Here is a 20,566-nt window from a genome sequence, read left to right as displayed (position 1 = left end):
CCCAATTTAGCTGGTCATCTTTTGGGTCATGTCACATCTCATTTCTATTTGGCTGTCATTTAATGAAGAAAGGAATTAATTCAGAGAACTTAATCCTTAAAATCAGGGCTATTAAAATGAAGGAAAAGGAGTTAATTAGCAGTAAAACTGTTTGCTGATTAGGAAAAGGATAAGAATAAAAACCTGCAGCCAGTGCGGCCCTCCAGTACTGGAGTTCGACACCCCTGCTCTAGTAGGTATCCTGCAGGTAACCAACCACAAGAAAACTCCTTGTTTGAAACAGGAACAAGTCTTGGTTTTTTTTTCACAGCAGTGGCACTTTCTGAATCTTTAGGGACAGACTGAACAGATGACAGAGGACACAACAAAGTTGGTGAGCACAGGCCTCGAGGGCTGATTCCATCTGGTCCTACAGCTTTTCCTGTGTCATTGCCAACATGAGATAATGAATACAACACGAAATGTTAAATACAACATCAGCTGATAGATGTAAGAAACACAGTCTGGTCCACTAGTGCAGTAGATGGTAAAAGTGACTTTTCAAAAACAGTATGGCTTGAGGATAATAATGGTATCTGAATCTTGTGGTGGAAGAGCTCATGGTTCAAAACTGTTCACTACTATGGAGGAGTAAGAAAAGAGATTGTGCAGGATGGCAGAGGTCTTTAGTAAGGCTATTTGTCTTTTGAAGGCAGTGTGTGCTGCATATAGTATGTCCTGACCAGAAGATGGCTGTGTGTCAATAACTTTTTGTGCAATGTTGTGTTGTGTTGCAGAAAACACAGAAAGGAAACTTAAATGGGTACCAGGGGTAACCTTAGTTCATTGCTTTCAGCAGATTAAAAAAAAATCATAAGTTGGAATGGGGTAACACTGATGCACCTTCCTCGTCAGTCATCCAGTGACAGACAACATGATGAAGCTGAGGGGGAACTTATCTCATTTTGAGAGGGAAAAGGATGTGACAGAATACAAAGTTCAATGTGACATCACTGGTTATCTTCCAGGTCTTGGTCTTCAGAACTCTAGAATGAAGGTGAAGATGGGTAAGCAGTGATGTCACAATTAGATTCTCTGTGCAGTGACCTGTAATTTGTTCCCCTTAAGAGGTGTAGGAAGCTTTGCACATGCTTTGCACTTTACTCTACCAACCCTTGTATGTTTTGAGGTACTGAGCTAGGGAGAGGTACAGCAAAATCTATTATTCTTTCTATTTATTTATTTGTTTCTTTTTTTTATTTTTTCCCCTTAGATAAATTGAACAACATGGATGACTATAAGTTACAGTTCTGCTCTGCTGAGGATCCCCAACTTGATATAAAGGTATTCTTTCTTGACAGTGTTGCTCACTCCTCTTATTTTAATAGCTGCAATCTTGTTCTAAGTTTTTTGTTTTGTAAATTAGATGCTAATTTGTAAGTGTGCCACTACACCTAGCGGCTTAATTATTTGCTAATTCTGTGGCTAAGAGAAGCACTGCAAACACAATCAGCTTTTGTTTCCACTAGCTCTTTTTAGGCCATATGGCCATGTAGAATACAGCCCAAAAAATGCTATGCTACATCAAAGATAGATAGATATGAAATGCACTATATAACAGATAGATAGATAGATTTTTTTTTTTTAGATTTTAAAATCCTTTATTAACAACTAGACATTAAGCCCGTTACAGTAACGGGCGCTAGAACAGTAGTGCATAAACATTAGTAGGAACAGTCTATATTAAATGGCAAGGGACCTTGTATGTGGCTGTAATATGCGTCACTGTATTGTGTGCCTTTAATTTTCTCTCTCAGTAATACTGGTTTATATTTCAGTAAAATGTCTGTAATTTTGTCTGATAGTAATACAGTGGAACCTCGGTTCACGACCATAATTCGTTCCTAAACTCTGGTTGTAACCCGATTTGGTTGTGAACCAAAGTAATTTCCCCCATAGGATTGTATGTAAATACAATTAATCCATTCCAGACCGCATGAACTGTATGTAAATATATATTTTATAAATTTTTTAAGCACAAATATAGTTAATTACACCATTGAATGCACGGCGTAATAGTAAACTAAATGTAGAGACATTGAATAACACTAAGAAAAACTTGAACAACAGAGAAAACTAACACTGTAAGAGTTTGTGCTATAGCCTTACGACCCGCTTGCTAAAAACACTTTTTTTAATGAGTTTGAAGCACAGGGAAAAAAATGAATATTTGAAAAATCCGTAATTTAATAAGCAACCAAGAAAAGTAACATTGCAACAATGCACGCCCGCGCCTGTGTGTGTGTGTGTGTGTGTCTCTGTCATGTGCCTGCGTGTGTGTGTGTGTGTGTGTGTCTGTGTCTCTCTTAAGCGCATGCCTCTGTGTCTGTTTGTGTGTGTCTGTCTCGCGCGCCTTTGTGTGTGTGTGTCTGTCTCGCGCGCTCCTGTGTGTATTTCTGTCTGGCTGTCTGTCTCACGCGCGCCTATATGTGTGTGTGTCTCGCGTGGGCCTGTGTTTGTTTCTGTCTGTCTGTCTCACGCGCGCCTGTGTTTGTGTCTGTTGTGTGCATGTCTGTGTGTCTCTCACGCGCCTGTGTGTGTGTCTGTCTCTCCCTTTCTGCACAGAGAATGCACAGTAAGAGACTGAACACGTGCCGTGTGGCCCCACGCATGTGCACTTCACCAGAAGACATACACACATATGGACACCTGGACGCACACAGGGGCTTTATTAAAGAGGATTAATACATAATTGCATTCAAATTAACAGCCAAAATTCAACAACATTTAAAAATAACAAAGTTTGTCTACTCATACTTTAGTACAAGATAGATAGATAGATAGATAGATAGTTCTGATATGAAATGAGAGAAAAAGAAGCAAAAGAAGATCATCAATGGTGTCCCCGTTTAATGTCTAGGTGTAAAATGTAAAGTCTTAGTAAGATTACAATACATCAGCTTTGAAGCGATACAGACTTCATCATGGAGTTCTGTTCCAGTCAGAAATTTCGAACGAACAAATGAGCAAAACCATGCCAACCAGGTAGCCCTTCCCAGCATATATAAATCTGTCTTCAAAACTCTTCTGTGTTTAAGGGGAGGTAAAACCTTACCAAGGAGCAATGGACAAAAGCCTTTAGCCTACTCTGTAGGGAGCGTCATCGATCTTGTTCTTTAAATACAGTGCCTAGTGAAAGTATTCACCCACTTTGAAGGTTCGGTTGAACACAATCACAGTGAATATTAAAAAAAACACTTTACATCTTAACAGAAGTTACATGGGAGAGTCTGAAGTGAGCTGTGAGAAGGTTTTGTTGTCTAATCATGCCAAAACTGAGCTTTTTGGCCATGAAACTAATTGGAATGTTTGGCTTAAACATGGCACATTATCAGAAAAAAAGCCACCATGAAGCATAGTGGTGGAAACCTCATGTTGTGAGGGTTGCTTCCCTTGTGAGTGTAGAGGGTAAAAGGAATGTTACAAAATACAGGGAAATCCTGGAAGAAAACATGATGCAGTCTGCAAGAAACTCCCACCCTGGGAGATTTGTTTGCCATCAAGAAAATGTCCCTAAGCAGAAAGCCTAGTTGAACAGCAATGGCTAAAATAACAACAGTGTTAATGTCCTGGAGTGGAAAATTCAGAGTCCAGATCTTTACAAAAATGGGAAATTTTGTGGCTGGACTTGATAAAGGCTGATCACACATGATCCACATGCAATGTAACAAACCTCAAGCAGTTTTGTAAAGAAGAATTAGAAAAGAAGAAATCGTTAAACAATTATGTGGTTAATTAAGTGTGATTCACTGAGGAACTTATTAAAAAAAAAAATCAACACACAATTAATTTTATAAAGGACATACAGAAAAAGGTTGCTCACCCGGCATCTAAACAATTTCTATTTGCAAAAGAATAAGTTCCAAACTTCCAAACTTGGGTCAGGCCCTGACTGGGAAACCCTGGGTGCCTAATTTGAAAATAGAAGTGGATCTACAAATAAAGAATGGATATCACCTTTAGTGCATTTCATGGTGATATCGGTTTACTATTGATGATCTGCTTTTTATGAAGCTTAATACAATTACAATACAATACAATTTATTTTGTATAGCCCAAAATCACACAAGAAATGCCGCAATGGGCTTTAACAGGCCCTGTCTATTGACAGCCCCCCAGCCTTGACTCTCTAAGAAGACAAGGAAAAACCTTGGGAAAGGCAGTTCAAACAGCGACCCCTTTACAGATAGGTTGTCAAAAAGAAGGGGGTCAATACAACACAATACACAGAAGAGGACCCAAGTAATCATCAATACAATATAATAGTAAAGTAAAAATATTACAAGTACAGAGCAGAATTTAACAGTAGATGATATCACATAATAGGATTTGAATTTGTTTAGAGTCCTGTAGACCTCAGCCATCAAGCTGCCTCCCCCTATTGGCCATTCCACAGCTAAGTCAGCACTGGGCCAGCCAATCTAATGAAAGGACCCTTCTACCTGATGATTCCTGCGATCCTCCATCAGAGATGACTTTGCCTTAGGCGGGCAAAACAACTTGGCAGATGGGCAGTGGCACCAAGTGCCACATTTGAGTACCGAGAACAGATAGTTCTATGCGCATCCACAAATTTTCATTCATGTATTGGGGGGCTTCTACATTAAGGGCAACTGTGTTACTGTCCAGCCATCTTCTTATGGATGTTTTGTAAAAATTAAATTAATAGTAAGCTCACCTCAATAATTTAGCATATTGGTAAAATGTTTATAGAAAACTCAACTTAAGCCAATGTCACATTATATGACTTTTAGCTGTGGGGTACGTCAGACTTGCTGACCGGAGGTTGTTGGTGTCATCACTGGACCACGTCAAATTACACAACTGAAAATCGCTGGGTATGTCAAATTTAGTGACTGCATACTGACCTTCCAGCACAGTTCTGCTCACCTGTGTTTGTTGCAAACAATCTGGTGTTGCATGATGGAGCTGGTTAGCAGGTACACAGAGTTCAGCTTGCAGTTTCAATCCCTTTTTTTTTCTTTTTTCCGTTTTATGAAAAACACGAGAAATCAGACAAATAAGCTGTTCTTCTCTGTATGAAGTCCAAAACATCCACATTCCTTATTTCTTGTTGATGCATGATGTGCATTCAGAGCCTGGTCCTACACCTAATAAGAAAATCAGACCTGTTTGAAGGACGATATATGAGCTAGTGGGAATGATTCACTGGGTATGTCAGAGTAGATGACTTCCCTTAGTGCCAACTGCCTTCAGTTCACTAAAATTATATAACCCGAAGGCTGTGTCTGAAAATTGCTGGAAAAGGTATCTAATGTGACATGGACTTTAGATATCATAATCATCCATCCATCCATCCATTATCCAACCCGCTATATCCTAACTACAGGGTCATGGGGGTCTGCTGGAGCCAATCATAGCCAACAGAGGGCGCAAGGTAGGAAACAAAACTTGGGCAGGGCGGGACATCATAATCAGATTTTTCTAATTATTCTTGATATGCTCAGAGCAAATTCTTACTTAAAACATTTCTTTTTATAGTATGTGCAATTTTCTTTATGCCTAGTGTTACTAATCTGTCATTATTATCATGCATCATATTGATTCCTTATGTAAAATACAATTTAGTTTTTTGCCCACTGAACAAAAATTAAAAATGCATGAAAATGTATTAATATTCATTTGCCTTTCTGCTTTCAGTGTTGAGTATTTGATGTTCAATGGAGCCTGTCATCTTCCTCAGTCATCCTCCATTGCCCTGATCTTTTTTCTGCATCATTAACCCCATCCCATAAAGAACAGGGTGCAGGCCTCAAGAACTTCATACAACAAGGCCAGATCTGTCCTTATTTCTGTTCTGGGCCTACTGCATAAGCCTCACCCCAGGCAGCCTTGACCTCTATCAAAAATGTATACAGACCCAAAATGGGGCTAAAGCTTTTAAAGTTTGGTGAATTTCAAAAGAGCTTTTAAGAAGAGAGGATGGCCTTAAACCTCTAGTTTAGGGGTATGAAGAAAATATAGATTTTTTTTTTAGAAGCAAAGAAGTTTATTCAAGAACAAAAAAGGTGAAACTCCAAACAGGGTATAAAAATGAACCAACCTAAATTAAACAAATCCTATCCATTATGCAATTTTCAGATCCAAAAATACAGAGCAAAAATGTATTGCTGTCATGATTTGGTGTCATACTAGAGCCTGAATTAGGGGTTTTAAAAATCCAGGATTCTGTTTCTGTCAATTTTTACTCTTTAATTCTTTATGAGTTACGGGTGGTGTAACATCTTAGATGGCCTTTAGATTCTCACTGCCGCCATGCTGAGTTCCTGCCGTTAGGTCTGCTTAACCACGTTTCTAGTGGCGTGACTTGTTTGTAATTGATTTGATGGGTTAAAAGGATAGCTAAGGGTTCATTTTCCTAATCTGATCTATGGATACCAAATGTATACCAAAAAGCCTTTTTCTAAATATTCTCTAAATATTTGGTTTTGACCTCTTGCCTGGTCTTTCTTTGGTTTTGTCTCACATCTTGGCTTTGTGTTCTAATTAGGATTCCCCAGCTTGTCCTTTTTTTGTTTTTTCACACATGATGCTACTAAAAAAGTTTACCTGTTAGCTGGTTGTCAGGATATTTGCGAAAAATTAGAAATTCCAAACAATATTCGCAAATATGATCCTGGTTCCACAACTTTCACAATGTCACTCCGAAGAACCTTGTCTTTAGCCACAATATATAAGCAGAGGGCTTTTCTTCAGCGACATCAGAGGGAGTGGTCTTCCGAGGCTCCACCTTCAGGTCACAAACATCAAAGAAAATCATAAAATTACATAGATTTAGTAAAAGAAAAAAGAAATACAAAAAAATAATTATGATATATAAAGCTAACGGCAACACATTCACTTTCTCCAACTCCATTAGCTAATCCAAGACTCATTGGCGGTCACATGCCCAGGCCAATGGATATAAATAAACTGATGAGTGGGTCTGCTAAGTACTGCTCTCTAAGTACTCCACCTCCACTCACTCTCTCTCTCTCTCTCACACAACAAAAAATTTTATTCCATTGGTCATGTATAGTTTGGAGTTCTCAGTCAATGTAAGCTACACATCTTTCTGCCAGAGGAGTAAACCCACTTGGACACCTGAGAACATAAAGACTTCACTCAGGCAGGCACCAGGCCAGGATTATAACCTGGCACACTGGAAATTCGAGCTAGCAGAGCTAACATCTCCACCACTTTGCCATCAAACTATTTTGAACTTATTCATTTGTATTTTCCATGGCACGGTTAGCATCTCCTGGTCCTCCCTGTGTGAAGTTTGCATGTTCTCGGATTTGCTCCATTTTCCTCCCACACTCAAATGACATGCAGGTTAGGTGGATTGGCAATTGAAGTGTGTGGTTGGAATGTGTGTGTGTGTGTGTGTGTTTATCCTGCAATGAACTGGCACCATGTCCAGGGTGTTTGTTCCTGCCTTGCGCCCTGCGCTGTCTGGGATAGGATCCAGCAACCCCCCCCTTCCCCCCCCAACCCCATATGACCCCGTTCAGGTCTTAAGCGGGTTAGATTTTCAGTAGCAAATATCCTTTAGTAATTAATGCTTTGACAACAGATCTTTTTTGTTTCTGTACTTTTTTGAAGTTTTTAACGACAAACTCCTCATTTTGCTGAGAGCAAAGAATGCAGGTTTATAGTTAAAAAAAAAATCAAATTTCGTTTTAAATCCAAGCCTTGCCTGCAGACACGTGTCATGCCAGTGTTACTTGGATTGCCGCAGCAGCCTTGACCTATGCAAAATGAAGATTATTATGTGGAGTCAGTAGAATTCATCTGGAATATATCATTTTTAAAGTCAGCACAAAGCACAATAGTGAAGCAAATGGGAAAATATATATATATATATATATATATATATATATATATATATATATATATATATATATATATATAATATATATATATATATATATATATATATATACACACACATTTTTTTTCTTTCTGTTTTCTGCAAGCTTGTCACACCTTAAGGAGTGTTTTATTTGATTTGGCTTTCTTGAATTACTCTGTGCTAAATACACTTCATGTAACAGTTGAGGCAAAAGGAATGCCTTTGAAAGAGCTCTGCACAATGTCTGACGAAGCTGACATGACTTCATCAAAAAGAAGATTATGCTTTATTTGTGAATGTGCGTAGCGCTCAAAGTTTATTGATGGTAGTGCACAATGTAAGAAAAAATTGAATGAATTCATTGACCTAAAGGAGACAGAATCTATGCATTTGTGTAAACATTTAGTTCACACTCTTTCAGTTCTACAGTGCCCTCCATAAACAAAGACATATTTTTTTATTTATTTACCCTGCTGCTCCACATTTAAAACTACAAAATCACACCAGAAATGATGAAATTGTACATTACAGACTTTCATTTAAGGGGTTTTCAGACATTTTGGACATACAACACTTTTTCTATGTGGTCTCCCCATTTCAAGTCACCATAATCTTTGAGACATAGCAATGGCAGGTCTATTAAAGCCGTTGTCATATTTAGTCCTTTGTCACATATCCCTCACATGTAATGACTGCTTGAAATCTGTGATTCACAAGCAGGTGCTGAGGGTTTTCTCTGGTGCTGGTCTGCTGGGCTTCTCATGCAGTCATCTTCAGCTCCTGCTTGTTTTAGGAGTCTCTCCTTTTAAGTTTTCTCTTCAGCATATGGAAGTCCTGCTCAATTGGGTTTTAATTGCGTGAATGGCTGGGCCATTCAAGAATATTTTTAGTTCTGAAAAACTGGTGTGTTGCCTCAGCAGTATGTTTGGCTCATTATCTTGTCATAGGATGAAGTGCTGTCCAGTGAGCTTGGAGGCATCTACTGGAACTTGAGCAGATCAGATGTTTCTACACACCCCAGAATTCATTGTGCTGCTGCCATCAGCAGTTCCATTATTAATGAAGAGAAGTGTGCCAGGACCTGCGGCAGCCATACATGCCCAAGCCATAACACCCCCAGCAACATGTTTAACAGATGAGGTGTTCTGCTTTGGATCTTGGGCAGTTCTTTTTGGTTTCCATGCTTTCCTCTCGCCATTCATATTTGTCCCGTCTTTTGTCTTGACCTTTTCCTAGAATTCTGAAGGCTCTTTGAAGTCTTTTTTTCACAAACTGTAATATGGCCACCCTGGTTTTTTGGCTAACTGGTGGTCTGTGTCTTGCCATGTCTCCTCTGTGTTTCTGTTCATGAAGACTTCTGCTGATAGTCATCTCTGAAACATTCACATCGGCGTCCTTAAGACTGTGCATGATCTGTCAGACAGGCATTTGGGGCTTTTTCTTGACCATAGTGAGGATTTTTCTGTCATCAGCAGAGAAGGTCTTCCTTGGCCTACCAGTCACTTTGTGATTTATGAGCTCACCAGGACATTCTTTCTTCTTCATGACATTCCAAACAGTTGATTTAGGTCATCCTAAGGTTTTACCAATGTCTTAGTTTGATTTTTTTTACGGCCTCTTAATTTCTTCTTTGACTTTCATTAATACAACTCTTATCCTCTTGTTGAACTTTTCATGTTTTTTCCATGTTGAAAGACTCCAAAGCTATGGTATCTTATGAATCAATGAAGCCCACCTGAGGAGTCACAAACACCTGTGACACCAATTTTCCCAAACCTTATGGTGCCCTGAAATGGGGGACTATGAAGAAAAAGTGTTGTCAGTTCTACATGGTGGGACCAAAATGAGTAACATGAAGTCCATTATTCTATAGTGAAGAGGATTTTTTTCTTTTTATTTCACAAATTAGGAAGATTCAAGAAAGCTGCTGGTCTTACCAGGAATTATTATGTATGACTATTTTTATCATTTTTCTCTGTGTGTTCTTTGTTTTTTGAGAGGTTTGAGTAGTGAATACTTTTATTTAGTGTCTCACAGAATATTTCCAACTGTCTGTTAAAAAGTTCTAGATGGAGGAATTATTCAGACCCCTTCACATTCCAAACACTTTATTTTTTGTACAGTTCATTTTAAATGGGCACATCTGTCTATCAATTCACATTCATTAATTCATCAAACATGTTTGCAAAAAGGTTGACAACTGAAATCTTTCACTTATATAATGTTTCCGGTGCTGTGTATGTCTACTCTTCTCTCAGCTCAGTTTGCAAGCAGAAAAGCCGCAGGCACCCCAGCAAGTTAACCCGCAGATTGTTTGTATAATATCTGTGAGCTCTTCTGAACTCATCTGGTTTTATGGATTGGATTGGTAGTTTATATTAGCATCCCCACCCTGTAGTGCCTGCCATAGTCCTCTTCTGCATGAATCCAGGTCCTTAGGGCTGTCATCCAGAGGTCTGCACTATGTCAGAGAAAGTGCCATCTCATTCATTCTGTTTTGGAACCATGTGGCCTTAGCTGCCAGGAAGTGTTGCCACCTCTGTTTTTCTTTTTCTGAGCTCAATCACACTTAGTTTCTACTGATGTGCTTGCCCTCTAGTGTCTGCCACGGTCCTCTTCTGCATGCAGGCCCTGCCAATGCCAAGTTTACCCTTACACCATTCATACATAGCATTCTGTTACCCTGAGTCACTTGACCCACCTATGCTCCAAATGGAAAAAAGAAATGTCACCAATTGTATTTTAAATGTTGTAAATCACTTTGGAAAAAAGTGTCAGCCAAATACATAAATGTATTGTACTATCGTTTCATTATGAATGTAACTTGTAACTTGTTATGTAAAATAGATTGTGTGATATCATATCTAGAGATCTCCATGTCTATGTCAGTATTTTAAATGTCACAGTTTATGGCTACTTACTGAACAAAGTCTGAATAAGAATAACTTTCATTATAGGTCAGCCAAGAGAATGCTCCTTCTCTACAGGATGAATATTGCAGATAGATAGCAAAAGATACTTTGTCATATATAGAGAGAAAAGGCACTATATACTGTCATGAATGGGATGTCTAGGCTGGCATCTTTGCCAGGATGGGTCCCAGGCTATTACATGGCTGGGAGACCAGTAGAAAAAAAGGCAGGAGACTGGCCTCAAGGACAGCATCATGGAGCAATTAGGGAGCATTCCATACTGGCTGTATTTCTGGGCCTTGCTACCCAAATGGACACCAACAGGGCATGCTGGGAATTGTAGTACCATAGAGAAGCCCTGTCGAGTTCCCTGGGTGCCGCCAGAGGTCCAGTAGGGATTTATGCTCCCTACTTTCTGGAAGTTGTGCTTGACCCAGAAGTGCTTCCAACAGGATTTGCTCTAGCACTGGTCTTGGATAACAGGAGTTGCTCTGCCTCACCCAGGTGAGTTGGAGTCGGGTGTGGAGAATGGACAAAGCTCTAGACAGATAAATAAGGCACTATATTATATTTTTAATTGTGATTAACAGACAAACTTGACAGAAAATGATGTTGAACTCAGGAGACAGTGATGGCTACTCCAAAATCTACACTTTTTTTCTACTCCGGCCACTGAAGGGTAAACTAGACCTTATACTTCACATCATGAATATGTAATGTAGTGATTTCTGGTGTCCTGGTGACCCTCAATGAGCTCAGTTCCCCTCTTTCCAAAGTCATATGCTCATGATTCTCCTTTTCTGGCTAAAGTAGATGTGCAAACCCGGCATCGCTCCAAACCTCAGCTTATACAATGAGAAGCTGTTTTTCTCCTCCGTGTCCTGTGGAACTTTTCTCTTTGCTCCTTGGAACTCAAATTCCCTGTTTCCCAGCTCATCACTCAAAATCCTATACAAAAAACTATGGGAGTGTTTCAGTAATATTCTTTGGCTGACTGCACCCCCTGAACTGGGTAATGGCTATGACTTGCAGCCAGAATAAAGAGAGCTGTCCCAGAGATTGCTGACTAACACCCTAAACTGAATGGGATAGACTGAACTGAACCTATAACCCCTGCATCTGGAAGGCCACAGTGCTGGTTGCCAGTTTGATCACCAGAAGCCAATCTCCTTGTGCACCAAAAAAAATAAAAAAACACACACACAATTAAAAAGAGGGAGGTAAGAGCAAAGATAGGACTGAGGAGCAAAACAAAAAGCACCTGAAGACACCTGGGACCTGCCTAATCCAGGTCCTACAAAGAGTTGATGTTTATAAAATTGTTTCTCCAAAAGGCTTAGTAATTGTCCATTAGGAACAGCTTCCTGTGAAATTTTGGACTGATTGTGAAACATTTCAAAGTCTCTCCATTCTGAATATTTTCTTTGTACTCTTAATATGTATGTAGACTTTCATGGGGTTCTTAACTAGCTAGGTGACTGGTAAATAATAAAAAAAACAAACAGTTAACAACCATCCATCCATTATCCAACCCGCTATATCCTAACTACAGGGTCACGGGGGTCTGCTGGAGCCAATCCCAGCCAACACAGGGTGCAAGGCAGGAAACAAACCCCAGGCAGGGCGCCAGCCCACCGCAGAACAGTTAACATTCTAGCACTTAACTGGAGTTCCCAGAACACTCTAGCAGTAAGTAGGAGTTTGCCCCTTTTGATGACAGGAAACTGTTACCAGACATTCCTTCACATCTTAATCTCGCCCAATGAATCGGAACAGCTGGAGGATCTGGGAATAGAAAGAACAACATCCTTCTGTGATGTCCTTATAGAAAAAGATCAGTTGTTTCTTCAGGAATCACCAGACAAGTGGACAGATGATCTCATCTTTAATGAATTTTGTGAAATGTCGACACTTGTGATGGTAGTGAATGACACATCTGAAAGAGGAAGAAGTCTCATTGAAAAGTACAATGACAAATTGACAAAGGACAAGGAACAGAAACAGTGTATTCCTTGACTGGTAATGAATCACCTCTAGAATTTTCCAGATTCATCAAAGATAGGGCCGTCTTAATGCATGGGCACACTGGGCAGTTGCCCGGGGGTCCCACAAGCATAATGGCCCCATGCTAATCTATATATATTGTGACTTTCTGAGTGCTTGTGCAGGTAGGGGCTCCAGTGCACTGCTTTGCCCGGGTGCCTATAATGCTGTTAAGAAGGCCCTGATCAAAGATAGTTCTAATGTTAGAGATAATCCCTTTACTGCTCATCTCTCTGTCTCTCAAAGGCTCCACGTTCTTTCCCACCTGCCACTCAAGTGCTTCCATGCAATTCAATTCAGTTTACACTTTATTTTTGGAAAGCGCTCTTCACTGAGTGCAGATGTGGAGCGCTGTGACTGGTTCTCAGGTAAAATACAAATATAAACTTTGCAGCTAACTAATTACACAATGAGTACACATCAAGACACAGATGTTTTTAAAACAAAGCAGTCTGAAACTGATTTGCATAGATGGGGCCTGATGATGTCTGTCCATTGTCACACAAGTGCGCATGGGAGGCAGTCAATGGGCTTAACTAAGGGTAAAATGTTGACTCAGAAGATGACTAAGTGTACTAATATCTTTTCTCCCACCTCACAGGAAGGAAAAGGCATTTAAAATCCAATCGGGTTCCACTTCCGCCTCCTACTGACCTCACTCCACCTAATCCCATTGGACCCTCCTCTTCCTGCATACTACATATAAATTCAACGACCTGTGCCATTTTGGACTCAGTCTTTGGGGATTACTCTCTAGTCGTAACTCTATTTTTTGAAAACGTTACTGTTAATATATGAGGTAGAACCCCAAACCTTGTGCTTCTTCCACACCATTAATAAAATTGTTGAACTATGATTAGTTGACAAAGAAGGAGTGGAAAACAAACTTTAGTCAGCAGCAGCCCTGAGAAAAATCAACAACTTTGTGGTCCATGGTCAATTATAACAGATACAGTTAGACTCAGGCATGGTCCTGGAGACCTCTGCCAACTCCTGGAAATTCTCCTGTTAAGTCTGTGCTGGATTGTCTAACCTGATGACAGAATGTTTCCATCTGAAGATTCTACAGCTCCCAGTACCTAAGATGTCTTTCCATGCACAGGAAAACAACTTGGCAGTAGAGAGGAAGTGGCACCAAGTGCCACAGAAGGATGCACAGAAAAGAGGCAGAATAGAGGAGGAGTGTAATGTAGATTAATATTTAATATGATAATATCATGATAATTGTTTCTAAATTGTCATTTCAGAATTAATTAGTGAGTTACAGAAATAAACCGCTTCCTTTAAACAAATCATTGTAAATTCCCCAAAGTTTTAGGTATACTATCACTGATAACAACAGCTTTGGAAAATTAAATTTGTGGTAGGCATGTTGGAAGTATTCAGCCATCTATTTGTAACCAGTTTTGCAAGGACATTCTAAGAGCCATCATTTTCCACCAAGGAAAGGGAAAAGTAAACCTTTGAAACCTACCAGCCCGCTTGAGATACAATGGCAAAAAAGGTTAGTCTAGAGATGAAATGGAGTCGTGGTGAATCAAGAGCTGGCATGAACTAGGGAGTCGGCTTATTCCATTGGTCAACCGAAGAAATCGGTCAATCGGAGAACTCGGTGACCACCAGCCATATTTCAAATGCCATGCTGGACCACAGACAAAGACTGAGCCACCTGGTAGACTAAGCAAGAAGATATGATTATTATTCAGGTTGCATTAATGTTATTTTGCCAACACTCACATTTGAACTCTAATTATATTCTGGGCCTATTATCTATCTATAATACATACTTACATGTGTAACTTAATCTCTCCTGCCAGTTCTGGTACTCAGTCTTGTTGCCTGAAATCATAGATATAAAACATAATGTAACTTATGAGGGCTATAGTAAGGATATTGGGAAAATTTGTTAAGATGTAAATGAAAAAGGAGAATAAGGGAGAGAATAGGGTCTCCTTAGGACCCTAATACAACAAAACAAGGGGTTAGTAACAGTTCATCATTATTATAATGCTTATATTTTTGCACAAATGAATAACAAACAGAGATGTAAAGCACACAGCTAAACAGCAGCTCTAGTCAAGGTATGTCAAACTAAACTTATGAGTCTTTCTGTTGGAATTTGTAGGGTATGCTACACTAAAGTCATGAGTAAGCATAACCAGACAGATCATTCCAAAGCTTTTTAGCTAAAAGCTTGACCTCCTACTGTTATTTAATTAACCCTGAAATCTGTAGTAGCCTGGCATCTTGAGATCTTAATGTACATTCTGGTTTGTAAGTAGTGATAAGTTCAGTAAGGTAAGTAGGGCCTTGGCCATTTAAGGTTTTATATGTAAGAAGGCAGATTTTAAAATCAGCCCTAAACTTAACTTGAAGTCAGCTCAGTTATAGGACACATTCTGAACCCCCTGGAGCTCATAGCAAAGAAGGGAGTTAAAACAAAACTCAATGCCATTATGAATAATGCTACTCATCCTCTTTCTGACACACTAAGGGCTGGGATATATGTGACACTACGCAACTCATACACTTTGCATTTGTAAATCTGGAGGATTCCACCAGGTGGCAGTGTGAGAAATCATCACAATGAAAAAACAACATCCAGTTTCGCTGTGTATTGAGTTGAGCAAAGAAAGATGTTGTAGATAAAAATTCTTTGCATTCTGAAGCTGTTGTGAAGGTTCAAAAAACACGGGAATAGCGACACAGAAGATGGTATCTGAGAATTTTAAATCTATGCCATCATTATGATGCAGAATATGCAACACTTGTATTACTTATGTGAGAAATGCACAAGGAAAAGCACCATGAATACTTTCCTATGTCAGCATTTAAGTCTTATGATTTGCTTCACCACACTGAACCATTCATCAAAAATCAAAGCACACAGATTGATCCTGATGTCGTTGTAATGTGGCTTGCTGTCACACTGCTTATCTTACAACAGGCATTAGTATCCGAGCATTAGCAGACAGCTATGCTGACAATGATGCTGATATCATGTACAAAAAGTTAAACACATTGCCACCTCAAATTTTTGCTGGTACTGCAACTTGCACACATATTGTGTTAATTTCTGATGATGTGCTCAGAGGAGCATTGGGAACACGTGGCAGCAATGATGCATGTGGGGAAGCGTTCTGAGTGTCGAATATATCCCGGCCCTTACACTGAGAACTTTCAGCCAACAAATTATTCAGCAGAATTGTGTGAACAAATGTGACGGGGCCCCTTTACACCAACAGCAATTTGTCTGCATAATGCATCACTGGGACTGGGACTGCCAATACAGAGGTTTTCTTTTCATTCTTTTTAAAACTTTCTTCCTTTTTTGTCATTCTGATGTGTGTTCATGCCAAAGTATGTGTTGATTGATTTATTTATTTATTTATTTGTTTGTTTATTTATCTACCCTTTCTGTAAAAAGCCAACTTCACCCTGGGGATGAATAAAGTTCTATCTATCTATCTATCAAGTTGATGGACTTTAGAACTGGAGTTATGTGGTCACACTTTCTAGTTCTTGTAATAAGTCTTGCAGCAACATTTTGAATTAACTGAAAGCTTTACATAAGACCAATTTGAGCTGTGCTAAAGAACAGTTTGAACATCCAGCGAACACCACATTGCAGTTTGTTAGTCCTACTAGAAATAAATACATGAATTAATTTCTCGATATTATCCATATTTAAAGAACATGTTAATTTCCAACATGATCAGGATGGAAAAAAACAAGTTTTGCATAGCTGTGCAATGTTTATTTTTAAAGACATGCTGGTGTAAAAGGTAAAGCCTAAAATTGCTTACTGATTCAGTAAAACTAATGATGATTCCAACTGAGATAAAATCTGACAGAATATTGTTATGGTACAGTATGTGTTGTTTCCCCCCAATTTCTCACATTTTTTTATTTCTGTGTTCAGAGGCAAGTAGCTTTTATCATCCATCCGCTCCTTTAACTCACTGACACAGCTAATTAAGGACATGACTGGAGAAATATTATTTGGTGTAAAAGAATACAAGATGTATGGCTGGGTATCATCAGAATATAAGTGAAAATGAATGCTATGTTTTCTGTTCACCCCCCAATGCCACATTCAAAAAACCTGTGGCACTGAATTAGGTTTTAGCTAAGCCCTGAAATGGACCTACACATTATGTGTGAAAGGGACACCCGACTACAGTTCCTTCTAGGAGGCCATCACTTCTCTGCATCCCTCAGAATTCCATTAGCACTAAAGGGTTAGGTCTTTAGGCATGTCACCTAGAGGTCTGCACTATGTCATCGTATTCACTCTGTCTTGGGACAATGTGGCCTTAGCTGCCTGGAGGTGTTTCTACCTCTGGTTTTCCATTTTGGAGCTCACTTTGGTTTTAAGGATTGAATTTGCATACTTATACTGATATGCCCACCCTTTAGTGTTTGCCATAGTCCTCTTCTGCATGCAAGGCCCTGCAAATGCCAAGCTTACCCTTACCCTATTTATACACTTGTGTCACCATAAGAGGTATTATTGTTTCATTATGAATACAATTAGTAAAGTGCTATGTCAAATAGATTGAATAGATTTTATCTGGTTATTATAATCAACTACTTTAAAACACTAATGTCTGTGTGTCCAGTCCCTCTGAGCAATCTATTTGGTTAGTTTGGATTTGTTGTAATTGGTCAGTTGTTTGACGCGTTGAAATGGGAAGTGTGAGGTGAATATGAGCCACAGTTAGAGAGTCGCCTTCAAAGACAGCAAATACAATATAAAACCGGACAGAAATAATGACAGTGCATGTAAAGCAGGCTTTATGGAAATGCATTCGAGAAAAGGAGCGCCAGTGAAGAAGCGTTTCTACTCGCAAATACAAAGGAAAGACGCTGAAGGTACATGTAGGTGAAGAGATAACAAAAATTTTGTCTTCGACAGGTACTGTGGTTAGTGTGCTGTATAATAAAATGTTACCCTGTCTGTGTGTGTCCATTCTTTGTAAGCAATCTGACTGGTCATGAAGTTATCAATTCCTGATGGTGACAATTTTCTTTATTTTTACAAAAAAATAGAGTTACAATGGATCATTTCAATGACAACAATGTGAATAACTAACCAAGTGTTGTTGGGTTGTTAAGTACGAACAAGGTGTAAGCTGAGTGACCTTCAAAGACAAGAAGTATTTGATAGAATATGAAGGGTGTTTTCGCCATTTTCGGGATATGGGTGCCTGTCTGTCATTGGTGGCAGTCAAAAAGAGAACATGAGGCAAGCATGTTGCCTTGAAATAACCAAATATTTTAAAATGTATTCTATCACCTGTTTTTAAAGGGAATATAGCTAGTGTAACTTATTTTGCTTTCCAAAGTCTGTGATTGTGAATGGTGTCAATGTGCTCCAGTATATAAAAATAACACTGACTGCAGAGTCACTTTTAATTTGTTGCAAAAATAACATAAAAATAATGTCTTAATACGAATGTTTCTAAGTGCTATGGAGAGACTTTAGCCGATTTTGTATTTTGGCACAGAAACTGCGAAAAAGAGCTGGCAGTGTTGAAGACTTGCTGGTGAAGGGCATCTTGCCGAAGTCATTGGGAGAAAGGAACACATCACCACGGCAACGGCGCATCACCATAGGTGAGAGCTCATCCCGATGTTGTCGGCCTTTCTGTAGGTTTGTAATTCTTCTCTGTGCTCACCTACATCTGGTTACCACATTCAGCTGCGACAGAACAGGGGATGCAGGTCCTCCAGGTCCTTTCCAACACAATTTTGTTGATAAAATTATAATTACATCCTATTCATAATTAATTAATCCAAAAAAACATGCAAATTTAAAATAAATGTTCACTATCAGCTTGGACTTTTCTTAAATTTGCATGAGGCTGGAGTGAATGGGAAATCTAATCCTTACATTTCAACCCTTTGACCACTAGGGGGCCTCCCTGTTTACTAGAAACACTTAATAAGCCACCCAGCACTCTTGCCACCCCTTCTCCTCAGCGTAAATCCACTGCCCAGGCAGAGCAAAGTAAATTGAAAAATCATGTTGTAGAGCACACCATGGGCAGTTGATTTTTTTCCCCTTTCATCACAATGTAATTGTTTTTGCTTCCTTCATCTATTTTTTCACATTGGCCTCAGCAGTTGCTTCTTTGATCTAGCCTAAAATGGAATGCTGCAGATTTTAATTTTCATGCCCTGAGGTAGACAGGGTGGTTCTCTGCAGCTGCATCCTGCCCGGATGGAGGTGTGTGCAAGTCATTGGCTGGCTTCTGCTCACAGAGAAGATTTCTGCTTTTCCTTTTCCATCACTGCCTAGTTTTGGGGATGTGCTTAGAATGGACGCCTGTTGATGATAACTGCCAGCATCAGAACAGAGTGGTGGAGGGCATGAAATCTGTGTGTGTGTGAAATTATAGAAATAAAAGGTACAGTGTGAGATGGACAGACAGACAGGCAGATAGATATGAAAGGCACGATAGATAGATAGATAGATAGGGGTAGCTATCATCCCCTTGAACCTTCGGACCAGACGCCAGACACCAGATAAAAGTCCAATTATTATTTATTTGAATAATAATAATGTGCACCAAGCACCCCCCACTCCACTATACTCATAAATATACAATACACAATAACCAATAAACAACCCTCTACTCTCCCAGACGCGTTGCCACCCTTTCTCCTGACTCAGCTCACCCGTCTGGGATCTCTCACAGTCTCTTATACTTCTTGACCCGGAAGTGCTTCTGAACCCTCAGTCCATGTGACTTCCTAGTACTTCCGGGTCAGATCAAAACTCTTCTTTTTCATCCCGGAAGTACGTAATTTCCTCTGTCGCTGTGCCTAAGATGTACTTTCGGGTTATAGGGAAAATAAACATCTCTGAGCCTCCCTGTAGCGTCTCCTGGTGGCCCCGACGTTATCCAGCAAGGTTGTGTACTAAAACTACATAGTCCATGATGCCCTGCTGGAATTCGGGGCTTTTCCTTGTCGCAGGGAGGGCTCCCTGTGGCGGCCTGGGGGTATTGGCCGGGATGAATGGCCGGCCATAGTCCACAATAGACACATAGATAGATAGATAAATATGAAAGGCACTATATGATAGATAGATAGATAGATAGATAGATATTAAAGACACTAGAGATAGATAGATAGATATGAAAGGCACTATAGATAGATAGATAGATAAGCCACTATATAATTATTATTTTTTGAAAAATGTTCTGATTGATTTGCCATTTTATAATATACATATTTAACCTTCTATTTGCTTTGAATACATAAATAAGGCATCAGTGGTTAGGGTTTTGACCAGCATATTGTTTTTAAAATGGCCAGCTTAGTTTGGCCCAAGCAGACATTTTTTAATTTTTTGCAGGGAAGCCTATCACAAAGACAAACATGATTTCTGAGAAAGCAATTCCCAGTCCCTCAAACAACAAAAGCAAGCAAGCTGAATTATGATATCAGTCTGTGGTAAGGTGGAAAAAATGAGAAATTTCTGTTGGATTGAATAAAGGACAATAATCAACTGTACTAAAGCTAGTGGTGTTTAAGAAAGAGTAGTAACGGCAGCATACATATTTCATTGTGCAGTGACTATAGAAAGTTTTCACACCTTTGGGAGTTTTTACATGTTATTATTATATAACATTCAGTCACAGTGGATTTAGCTGTTTTTCCTCTTCTCCACTGCCAACTAGTCACAGTTCAACAGTAATGTTAAAGG

At 39.4% G+C, this 20,566-nt stretch overlaps 1 protein-coding gene and 1 long non-coding RNA gene across 3 annotated transcripts in view; both read left to right on the top strand.

Annotated features, from left to right (window-relative positions):
• Positions 1-216: 216 nt before the first annotated feature.
• On the top strand, positions 217-13,747 carry LOC120517014. 2 transcript variants are annotated; one of them, XR_005630966.1, is made up of 4 exons: positions 220-232; positions 311-373; positions 1,253-1,323; positions 13,451-13,747. It is a non-coding gene; the product is annotated as an uncharacterized LOC120517014 (long non-coding RNA). The 2 variants fall into 2 exon arrangements; XR_005630965.1 differs by having other exon boundaries at positions 217-373.
• Positions 13,748-14,341: 594 nt separating this feature from the next.
• Positions 14,342-20,566, top strand: part of LOC120516401 — a 51,162-nt gene continuing 44,937 nt past the window's right edge. Inside the window, exons 1-2 of the mRNA XM_039738048.1 lie at positions 14,342-14,353; positions 18,360-18,468. Of these exons, the coding sequence (XP_039593982.1) occupies positions 14,342-14,353; positions 18,360-18,468 (121 nt within the window). The remainder of the gene's footprint in view (positions 14,354-18,359; positions 18,469-20,566) is intronic.

Source organism: Polypterus senegalus, chromosome 16, assembly GCF_016835505.1.
Source record: "Polypterus senegalus isolate Bchr_013 chromosome 16, ASM1683550v1, whole genome shotgun sequence".
NCBI classification, from domain to species: Eukaryota; Metazoa; Chordata; class Cladistia; order Polypteriformes; family Polypteridae; genus Polypterus; species Polypterus senegalus.
This window is presented reverse-complemented; position numbering and strand designations above follow the sequence as displayed.